At 36.6% G+C, this 12,135-nt stretch overlaps 1 protein-coding gene across 1 annotated transcript in view; it reads right to left on the bottom strand.

Annotated features, from left to right (window-relative positions):
* Positions 1-12,135, bottom strand: part of dach1 (dachshund family transcription factor 1) — a gene marked incomplete at its 5' end in the record, with an annotated part of 209,147 nt that overhangs the window by 104,252 nt on the left and 92,760 nt on the right. The window contains 1 exon segment of the mRNA NM_001078708.1: positions 7,934-8,049. Within this exon segment, the coding sequence (NP_001072176.1) occupies positions 7,934-8,049 (116 nt within the window).

Below are 12,135 nucleotides of genomic sequence, written 5' to 3'. Positions count from 1 at the left end.
TCAAATTACAAAAGGCATTATGCATCCTACACTCCCGAGACAGTGACAAATGATTGATGAAATGTGTTTAAAGGAGGAGCTAGAGTATGATGTCATGCATAAGTGCAAATGATAAAAGACAAGGGCATAGCTAGAAGGAGAAAAGTAATCTGAGAAGATGACAGTTTTTCCATCTTTGAACAGCAAACCAAAAAGAATGACTGAGAAAGAGTCTTAATTACATAATTTGACCACATCAGTGTGTATCTGCACTGATTTGCTTATGAGCTATATGTAAGAGGTAATTTGAAACCTCTTTTCAAAGGTCGACTAATTATTCTACATAATGCAATACTCATCAATATACAGCAGGCTCCCCGTGGAGAAATATATATATACAAAGCATTTCTAATGAAACATGATTTCTGGGCTCAGAGAAAGCCCATCTGTATATATAAATTTCTTTGATAGCACAGCTTTATGTATTCTTCCTTCATAATTTTTGCTACAAAGTGTTTATAAATAAAAGATAATAATTATGGCCAGATTTTTGTTTTCAGCTGTTATTAGTATAATAAGATGATGCAAATGGTATTAAGTAGCTGAAAAGAGACCTTGAATGATGTATTTCTACAGAACAGCTCAATCATTTCATCAGTTTAGGTGTTATTGGGAGCCATGCACAAGTTGCTTTGTTCCCATAGAAAAATAAGTAATGACCATGAAATAGGACAAATGGCTAAAAGCAAGAGGGCCCACTGACACCTAGGCCCAACAGGAATTTTCCTGGCCTCACTGTGGGCCACTCCGACACTGCATGCACATTGGCACAATTTGCCACATCGAACTATATGATATGTAAATGAACTTTTCTCCAATAATAAAATGGGATGGTAAATGAAACCATGAGGTGCTTCCAGGATTAAAAAGTTCAGTTCTTACATAAGGGTGTTTTGCTGATACAACAGTTTCCTATCCTGGCAAGGTTTTCAGTTAAAGTTGGGACTGCCCTGGACTTGGCATATTGTTAAATTCTAATTTAAATTTCTAACTTTTTCATAGTGAAATGACTAAAACTTGCAATACCCAATGATACCCTCTTGCAATGCTATGTCACAAAATCTTGTGGATCCCTTCCATCAGCACATAAGCTGGGGCTTTAGGCAATCTAGAAGTGAGAGGGGCTGTATTTCTTACACTTCTCTCCATGCACACATGTAGCCAGACTGCAAATCATCCACTTCTCAGGTCTGAAAATGATAGTTACAATGTTCCCTGTTATCCTGTGTAGGCAAATTATTTTTTAGAAGTATTACTGTTTACCAAATTGCCTGCAAAATGTTAGGGCCTATTACTGTGCACAGATTTTGCACATTGCGCTGCCCTTAATAAGCTCTAAAGAGGTTAACTGTCTATTGTAATTTCCTGGGTAAAGTCCATGGCACGTGAATGTTTTAAATCATTGTGGTTCTCTCAGGAACTAAAGTACTAAAATTTAGCATTACACCAATGCCTCTCTGCAGTTGAAGCAAAAATATTATCTATAAAGCATGAATATATTAAAATAATGACCTTTAATTTGTTTTTATCATGTACTAATTTAGTGAATGCATCTAACAGCAGAGAGATGCTATGTTGCTGGCATACCAATCTAAACAAATGCAAACCCAAGAGGTTGAAAAACTTGCAAAAAGATCTGATAAGCAACAAAGCTAATGGCTAAACACTAAAAAAGCAATATAGTGATTTTCGTTGATCAACGCCACAGTCCGTATGCTATGAACAGTGAAATCATCTGATTAGCAGTCATTACAGTTGGCTACAGTGCCAACAAAGGCAATATGCTTAGAATAGAAGTATAGCATAAGGTTCTGGGCCACTGCAAAGCTGTGAAGTTACCACCATACTCAGGGCCAACAGACTACAATAAATAACAGAATGCTTGTAGCAACAGCAAAGCAGCAGGTTCTGGGAAAAAAAACTGTGGCAGGCATCAACAATAAAGCAGCAATTCACTGAAATAGTCAAAACCAAATAAATCTCACAAATGGTGGACAAGACAGGCCTATGCCAGGAGGGTCAAACAGTAAACCTAGCCACTGTTGTGAACAAGAACTCTTGGCACTCCTCTGCATAAGTGTTTCTCAGTTTGTGCGTTTATTCCTGCCAGCAATCACAGCAGTGCAAGCATGACTATGAACAGGAGCTTGCTGGCTCTGGTACCAAAGGCTGGTAGGCAGAACATTTTTAAATGTTGCACTGTGATGCAGGGATGCAAAGGGAGGTGGGGTTTGGAGACCTCTAGCAGTTTTATTTTTGAAGTCAATCCCAGTTTCAGTTTTTGCATATAGCACTGGCCCATTCATGGTACCATGTTTTTTTTTAATCTGAGAAGATCTACCATCCTATTGTCCTATTGGTCTTGTATTGTTTGTTTGGCTCTTGTACGGTATTCACTTTACTTTAACTTAAATGCTATCTTGCCCACTACTGAAAACAGTAAACACTTAACATAAAAAGAAGAATTAAAATAACCCAACCCAATCAATTAACTACCTAATATAATCTATAAACAATTAAACCATTTTCTATTAAGACTTTTCAAAAAACAAACCCCCAAATTTACCACAATGGATAGCGTTAAACAGATGTTATTTCTGCATCTGCATTGAACTTCATTATTAAGTCCTAAATTGCTAGTGCAGAACTAAACTTAAGCCCAGTGTGATATAAATCCAGATTTGTATGACTGATCCTTCCAAGCCTAAACATATATCTATATATATAGATATATATATAGACATATTAAAAGTAGAAATGTGTCAGTCTCAGAAGATCTTTTATTTTACTTAATATATGCTTTATTTTATCTATTTTTTATAACAAGCTTCTAAATGATTTCACTCAAACAAAAGTAATTTCATATAGAAAAAAAATCTAATGATAGAGTCCCTAAACATCCATGTTTTCTTCCCAGTGGAAAATATCTTATGAAGCAAAGAGTGGCTGCGGGGATCCAGAGGAGGAAAAACATACACCATAAAACATAATTAAAAATTGTGGAGGCTGCATATGACAAGAATAACCATAAAAAGCAGACACAAACCAGCTGGCTCTTAACAACTTTTGAGTTATAAAAATATTAAACCTGCTGTAAAGCATTATGTTCAATTTAAATAACCACAAAGCAGGCATTAGGCTTCTTTGCTGAGGTTTTTGGAAACATTTTATGGCAACATAAAATAAAAATTAAAAAATAGGGGAATTAGCATGCAAACCAATTTACCAATTTGAGCTGAAATTTAAGGGATTAGTGTTCAATATGCACACTGATGATTAAACCTTTCTTCAAGCTGTATGAAGATATCAGAACATTAAACTTGAGCACTAAACAAATATACTTACACTCTGAGTCTTTAATATTCTTTAACCAAAGTATTCTGGTATATTAACTGGTTATTTATACTTCTTTTTTGGTTTTCATTCTATTAAATGCAGTAAAAACTATACAATTAAATAATAATAATATACATATGTAGAATACAACAGAGTCTACAAGAGTTGTAGTTCAGTAACGGCTTAGCCTATAATGCTTGAAACTGTGATTACAGTGATTACTGTGATGACAAGAGACATATTTCCAAAAACTTTTGGTAAGGAGTAAAAAGTAATATTTTTAGATAACTGGTATTCATTTTTAACTCTGGGTAGATTAAAAAGAGAATAGTATATGTAAAGGTAAACTAAGGTCCAGGTCTGAATGGTATTCATCCGATAGTACTAAACAAGCTTAGCTCTGTGATTGCCAAACCATTGCCATTATTCAAAAATGGTTCCTGGTCTTAGTCTGAAAACTATAGGCCTGTTAGTCTGATATCAGTGGTAGGAAAGTTTTTAGAAGGGGTAATAAGGAATAAGATACTTGAATACATAAAAAATTACAATACTATGAGCTTTTCCAAGCTTGGTTTTATGTGTGAGAGATGTCGCCAAACTCATTTATTTGCCTCCTATGTGGATGCGAGCACAAACCTGGACCCTGGGCAGTAAATATGATCTACTTAGACTTTGCTTTTGATACAGTACCGAAGGTTACTGGTTAAATTAAGGAATACTGGCACAGAACATAATATTTGTAAGTAAGCTAAAGGATAAATTACAAAGAGTGGTCATAAATGGAGCATTTTTGTAACTGGACAGTGGAGTGTTACACGTGTCTATACTCAGAGGCCACAAAGGCCCGGGCCTAGGGCGGCAGAAAATTAGGGGCGGCATGCCGCCCCGCCGCAATGGAATTTTTAAAGTTTTTTTCAATACGGAGCAGTGGGAACTTCTCCCCACTGCTCTGTATGGGGCTTTAAATGTATGAGCATGCGCACTCGCGGGCGCGCGGGGGGCGGGGTAGGGAGACGAGTGGTTGTTCGCTCATTTGCGCATGCGCATTGGGGGGACGCGGGCCGTTCAACGGGGTGGCCTAGGGGCGCGCCGAAAACAAATCCGGCCCTGTCTATATTTGGTCCTTTGATTTTAACTTGTTTATTAATGACCTTGAGGTGCGCAAAATTGTATGTGTGTCATCACCATGATAACTCCATCCCTTCTGGTGAAGTATGGTATTGGTAGCATCTTTTTATGGGAATAACTTTCATTGGCAGGGACTGGCAGACTTGATTGAGAAAAAGTTGGACAGAGTCAAATACAGGAAAATTCTATAGGAGAACCTGTCACAGTCCTGCAAGTGACCTGAGACAATGGAGGACAATAATTGTAAGGAGCGGTTTACTTCTAGCAACATGACTAATGCAGCGTCGAGCCTGTTTTGCCCCCTTTCCCCTCCCCCTGATTGCAATAAAACAATGGACAACTTATTTTGGAGAGAGAAGGCCGCAGTTGTTTATTATCAATTATTTTATATAAATCAGCAATTATATAAACAACTATAACTTTTATTAAACTGTTTGAAAATCCAAACATTGAACAGCAGTCAAATTACTTATACCTCTAAAGAGGTCTGACCCTGAGCCCAGGCCCGGAGCCTGTGTCCTGTCTCCTATCAGAGTCCCATTCTGGGATTAACCATCTCCCTGAGGACCCCAGGCCTACCCAGTTACCCACTCACTTTTCCAACTGCCCTTTTTAATTTCCTCTGGGGCTCAAAGTCGACCCCACCCCCCGCCACACTGCGACTATTGTGAACCGGCCTATTAGGGAGGGAGGGAGGGATGCTGTCGTTCCTGCTCCTTCTCCCGCCGGAATCTGGTAAGGTCACATCCGGGGAGGTCCTGTTCTTTTCCCTGCCCTGCCTGTAACAGCTAGGAAATCCTGTGGGAGGAGGGGAGGGGGGGTTGCCCTCCTAACTTAGTCAAGCCCTGCTTCCCTATCATTTTACTCGGGTCATTGGGCTCCCTTACTCACTAAGGGAAATATTTATCATGCTATGTAAAAAGTGGAGTAAAACATTACTGGTGATGTTGCTCATAGCAGCCAATCAAATGCTTTGCTTTGGTTTTCTAACTGTTGAAATCTAGATTTTCTAGATGGGCAACATTACCGGTAATGCTTTACTCCAGCTTTTACACAGCATGAAATATACCCCTAAATGTCTAGCCACAGCCCAGGCCATTTACTGCTCACTAACAGTCCCTATCAAACATGATGGCGTTTGAGTGATTTTGCCAAGAAGAATAGACAAAATTGCAGGATACAGATGAACAAAGTAGAAAAAGAATTATTGCAAAACACCTGCAGCTTAAGGTGGTTCTACATAGTATTAACTCTGCAGGGGGTGAATAATTATGCAACAAAATAATGCTTTTTGGCTACATAACTTTTTTTTAAAAAATATATATATATTTTTGTATAATTTAGCTTTAACAAAGTAACATGCAAAAAAATGTTAATAATGTGATAGTTGCAGGTCTTGTGACTTTTCAATAAGGTGTGTTTTCTGCTAAATAAAAAGGCTACATATAGATAAAATACAAAAAGGTCCACCAGAACCTCTATACAAAAAGGAAAGAAAGCAACTGTGGGCACATTTTCTACTTATTGTTACAAATAAACTATGTCTTCCCTTAACAGTGGAATATATTGAAATATGTTTATGGGGTGAAAATAGTCAAGTGATGCTGAGTGGATTTACAAGACTTACAGAATTTGCTGCAGGGGAATTAAAACAAACAAAATAAAATAAAATCAATCTTACAGTGAGTGAAATGTTGATGTATAAGTGCTGGCAGCTTACACTGCCCAAAGCACAGAATGAGTTTTGCCATTTTGTAATTTCCTTGATTCACTGAACTGCCTCATGCAGAGCGTTTTATGCCTGATTTATGGTTAATCAAGTCACCTGCTTAATGTTAAGGAGGGTCACAGTCCTGTAGATTGTCAGTAATCACAAGGCATCCATGTTTTGCTATCTTCCTTTTAGCCAACTTAGTCACAGACTTTAAAACACATACTGTAGTTCTATTCCCAAATGCAATATTCCGTGCCTTCTACCGATTTATTTGTATAGACTATGTCCATGTAATCACACTAGCCAGATACTCTTGTGTCACTGATGGATAATTCTAGAGGTAAGATTAAGTACTTATTTATCATGCATATTTTTTTACACTTGAGTAAATTTAGGGAAAACCTCTGAATTCTGTAAACACAAGCACAAATGTCAATAAGCAGTAATATTGTAGAGGTCAGGAGTGATAGAAGAGTACATGAGAAGCAAGAAGTGCATGCCCATAAGTTGTCAACAGACATATGATCCTGAAAGTAAATAATTTTCTATTTCTTACTAAAAAATAAACACAACTAATAAAAACACAACCCAAGGACTAGAAAGCTTGTTGGTATATGGGTATGCAGAGAGCATGTAAGCTCTTTTGGGCAGGGCCCTCTTCACCTCTTGTATCGGTTACTGATTGCTTTATATGTCACTCTGTATGTCCAATGTATGAAACCCACTTATTGTACAGCGCTGCGGAATATGTTGGCGCTTTATAAATAAATATTAATAATAATAATAATAATAACCCAACTTCCAGTTTATCAAGTGAGTCAGGCCTGGAACATGTTTGTGTTGCCATAGCACTGAAAATCATTGGATCAGAGAGATAACATAAAGGCAATATGAGAAAATCTGTATGATCAAAATAGGACAGGATAGCTAATAAATGTTCCCAGCATTACAATTATATACTACATTGTAATGCAGTCCTTGAGTTATATGGCCGACTAATGGGATCATATCTAAAATGAGCAAATTCTGGGTTAGCCAGTGACTTTCAGCACACACTACTGTAGCCCATCAAACTAAGGCATGTCATAAGGAGCAACTTAATAGTGATATACCTATTATACAACAAGAATGTTTTTGTTTTACTGTGAATAAAGGCATTTTTGGTGAAGGAAAGCATGTTTAATAAAATCTCTCCTACTACTGACTGCCAAGCTGCATTGAGGTTTTCATTTTAAAAAACAAACTCAGCACTAGAACACTAGCCTAAAGCAACCGACACCTGTTTATGGGATACAAGCATCACTGGTAAAAACAAATGGTGGTATTAATGAATGGTGATGCCCTGCCTATCTTTACCCACAAATCCTAAGAGGCAACACAATTTCAGTATGATTTTATAATATGCTGGTCACGGAACAACGTCTACAATTTGGATACATTTTCTGTTGTTCAAACTGCAGACATATTTTTCCTCTCATTGCTGTACAAATGCACATTAACATGTTTGTACATTTACTGGAACAATGCAACTCTGAGCTTTCTGAAACATTTACATTATATGACCTTATCATACAAATAGTTATTATTTTCAATGTGTTAAAAATCACTGCACACATCTAAACAAAATATTCCAATGAAAACTAGTCTTATGGCTTGCAGTTAACCTTAAGACTACCATTTTGTATTCTCACATTGACCACTGAGTTCCAATATTACCTGTGGGAGGGATCATTCCAGGAGACATGAGACCAGGAACCGTATGTGGCATGATATGTGGATTATCTGGTGAGGTAACACTCTGCGTTCTTTTAGGTGGTCTTCCTGGTCTGGAACTGGAAAGGAAAAAAAAAATGTGTTTTGAATGAAGCTGTAGCTTAAAACATCAGTTGGAAGTTGTTTCAAGTAGTAATATGGACTGTAAATAAATTTGTTTCAAGGACGGTTGCTTTTGCAGTTAGATGTAATAGACTTCCATCACTAATTAGATTACATGCTGAATTCATTTTCCTCATTGAAGATCAGCCGCTCTTGATGCATAATTCATAGCCTGTACCTCGTTACCTGCTTCTTCATATTAATATCTATACACAGTTTGAATTGCCTCGTTTGCATATGCTAAAGTTCTGCATGCAGCCTTCAGCAGGAAAATTATGCACTAACTTGTAATAATTATTACAGTCAGCCTGCTATTGATTTATGAGACTTTTAAAAACCAAATATGTGTAGTACTTGTAATGAATGATATTTTAAGGTTCTTCAGGAAATTAAAAGGCAATGGCTGCCTAAGGAAATGTTCTGCTTGTTTGATTTAATACTACAGTTAGCTGGGAGGTGGAATGAAAGAGTGATTCAGACCTATAGCACATTTTTCGATGATATGTTTTATTACTTCACAGTGCTAGCCTGATATCTAGATGATAAATGACAATACATATCTAATGTGTGAAAAGGTCTTGCTATTTCTTTATTTTTTGTCATTTAAAGATTAGTCGTTATCAGTTAACCCTTTCAGAGGAAATATAGTCTCATTTGTAAGGGGCTGAAATATTTTAGACAGTCGACAAAAAAACAAATTAAGTGACATTGTTATTGCCTATTGGGGTTTTACTATAATGGCGCAGGAAAACTGGTTTTAGTCCTTCCCCTATACTATTTCTGAGGTCTGATTATTTTATTACCCAAGCAATTTAGCTGTAATAGATTTGCATATTTACATGGGTATGTGTTATGGGGGACATGGTTGTACATATCGGGATGTATATATATTTAAAATGTATTTGATATTACTAGGTATGCTGCATTTATTTTCTATATTTAACAGACATTTGATGTGTTATGTCATCATCAGTATAATCTTCCGGCTTCCAATGTCACTGTAAGAATTCTTTCATTTTTTGTCCATTAAATGTCCTGAAGTATATGGTGATATATCTATAGAACCTTACATAATGGTGTCATGGTGTGACATTTGAGTCATGTAATACAAATGTCTAGCTTAAGTCTTCTCTGTCTTGAATACATAAGCTACTATTACAGAACGCTAAAGTAAGAATTTTCCTTTGTACTTTTTTTTTGTATAACCTGTTTTAGGTTCTTGTTTCATACAGAACTGGCACATGGATGCACCTACAAATAAAGATATACCACTGTGATTTATTTTTCAAAGGTGAAAACACCAAATAAACTACAGGTAAGGTTGTCACCTGGCCAATATTTTACTGGCCCAGTAAAAATGTTGCTTGATTCCAATGTTATTAATAGGGAAAACTTAAAAATATAGGAAGGTCAAGATTTTTTTTTCATAAAAAAGCAGCAACCCTAACCACGAGGGTGTATATCCCATTTGTAAGTGCAACCGTTTGCTTATTAATACCTGACCCTTTACTCCCAATATTTTTATCAAGCAAGGCATAGAAATGAGTTTCAGCAGAGACACTAAACTGTGAACACCAAAGCTTAGAACTTTTTAGTAACACTCAAGTATATGTATGTACATATACTACACAACAGCCATTAATATTCTGTATGTATAGTTGTAATCGTTGCTTAGTGATGTCATTTGTGTCACATGACTCACTGAAACCTGTGTATTATAGCAAATAACGTACCCCTGTAATAAAATCGGAGGAAATTAGAAGTCATCTCGATCTCGACCTCAAGATCTATAGCCTGTATAAAAGCACCTGGCCATTTACCTTATACTTTTATATGGTCATGGACGATATAAATTACAATTACATGTATAATTCATTTACCATAAAGTGGTTTTGCTTGTCATATTTAGCAAACTATAAACAAAGAAAAAATTTTAAAAATATTCATAAAAGGAGTAGTTTATTTAAACGATTATGTTAAAAACATGCATACAGACCCTATTGCACTTATTTATATCTACTTAGACATTGTACCATAGTGTCTGTGGCAGGATAATCTTTATTTTGGCCATATATGCCTTGTTGTTCTAAAAGCTAAGATCCTGCTCTCAAATGCAACATAATTACAATTACAACTTAATTAAAAATCACTTATACAGAGTTTAATTTGCTTGAAGATTATGTATTTACTGCCACTTTGCAATAGGTGGGATGTTCTGGGGTTGGGTATTCTGATCCTTTCATCATTCCAGAGCAATAACCTGTGGGGGAATTACCCTAACTGATATAAAAATAAAATAATAATAATATAATGCTGTCTAAAATAGATGGAAAAAGTACACAGCACATTCACTAAACAGATTGGGGCACATTCATTAAAGCGCGAATTTCGGATTGTTAAAAGCACGATTGGAAAAATTTCGTAGTAACCACGATAATTTCTGATGTGCGGAAATTGCACAATAATTTGTGTTGTGGTCATACGAAAATATTGTGGTTGCGACCCGAAAGTTACGAAATTTTCGTATCCAAACGATCGTAAATGGCACGAAAACCTTTCTAACTTTGAAACTTCAATGCATGGTTTTGAAAGCCTTTCATAGAACTCAATGGCAGCTCCAACCTGGCCAAAAGATAGTCACGATACCAAAGCTTGAATGAATTCTGAAATTTGCTCTGATAAACCTTCAGTCACAAATTACTGCGCTGCAAGTTGGAGTGATATCACCCCCTCCCTTTCCCCCCAACAGCCAATCAGCAGAACAATAGGAAGGTAGCAAGATAGCAGCTCCCTGACACCTGTATTGCTAAAAGTGGTAGATATCAAAAGCACTCAATAGTAAAAAAATCCAAGTCTGGCTTGAGACTCCTCCAGTTACATGGGAGTAGGAGAAACAATAGGTTATTTGAAAGCAGTTCTAATGTGTAGCGCTGGCTCCTTCTGAAAGCTCAAACTCAGGCACAATGTACTAAGATGGCACCTAGACACCAATATTACAACTAAAAAAATATGTTTGTTGGTTTAAGAATTAAATTTTAAATGGCAGAGTGAATTATTTGCTATGTAAACAGTGTAAACAGTGTAAACATTTAGAAATAGAAAGTACACCATAAAAATCATGACAGAATCCATTTAAATTCAAGCGATAATGTCTTAGCGGCACAAACCCATCTGTGAAGTTGCAACTGCAATTCTTCAACTGTTTTTTCAGTAACATTTAACTGCACTGCTCTACAACACGTCATCTTATCCTTTTGGTAAAATAACATATAACTATTGTATGCAAGCACTGCAACAAGCAGAAGCATTTAGTAGACAATTCCAGCATTAGCGGGCTTCCATTAACAATTCACCTGACAGCATCGCATTGTGCACAACACACACAGCAGTTTCATAGTTCACTTGATGGGACAGCCATATAGTAGTTAATCACAGCAAGGTTGAAGAGAGCAGCATTAGTGACATCTCTCAAGGTAAGATCCAGACATGCCCTCTGACTGCCCTCTCTAAATACCCACTGAGGGCAATCAGTGTTCCTTACTAGAGCAATGATTTATAGCAAGGGGTCGACAATATGCAGTTGTATGGCATAACTATAAAACAGGGTAAGTTTGCATTTTATCCTGCGCAACTGACTCTCATTGTCTCAGTAAGCAAAAGCTCCTCTCAATGAGGAAATGATCAGCGGAACTGATTGGTCCCCAAGCAGGTTTTAGGAAAAGCCACACAACATAATTCTCTCAAAAAAAAAACAAACAACCTAATCTTTAACAAATAAAACCTCTGAATTCCATTCCTGGGGTATCAACACCTACTAGGTATAACTTTGCAAGATTCTACATCTTTTATATGTCATTCATTTAAAAAAAAAAAATAAAAAATAGCTTGTAGCACCAAAAAAGATCAAAAAGAAAGTAGTTGCAGAGGGGGAGCCCTTTAATACAGCAGCTTTATTCTGGTATGTTAAGGATGACACAAAGGTATTTTATGACAGTATAAAGTGAACCATACTAACATGCAGTACTCAAGTATCTCTGTTACTT

Source organism: Xenopus tropicalis, chromosome 2 (assembly GCF_000004195.4).
Source record: "Xenopus tropicalis strain Nigerian chromosome 2, UCB_Xtro_10.0, whole genome shotgun sequence".
Taxonomy (NCBI): Eukaryota; Metazoa; Chordata; class Amphibia; order Anura; family Pipidae; genus Xenopus; species Xenopus tropicalis.
Note: the sequence above shows the minus strand (reverse complement) of the source record. Positions and strands in the feature narration are given on the sequence as shown.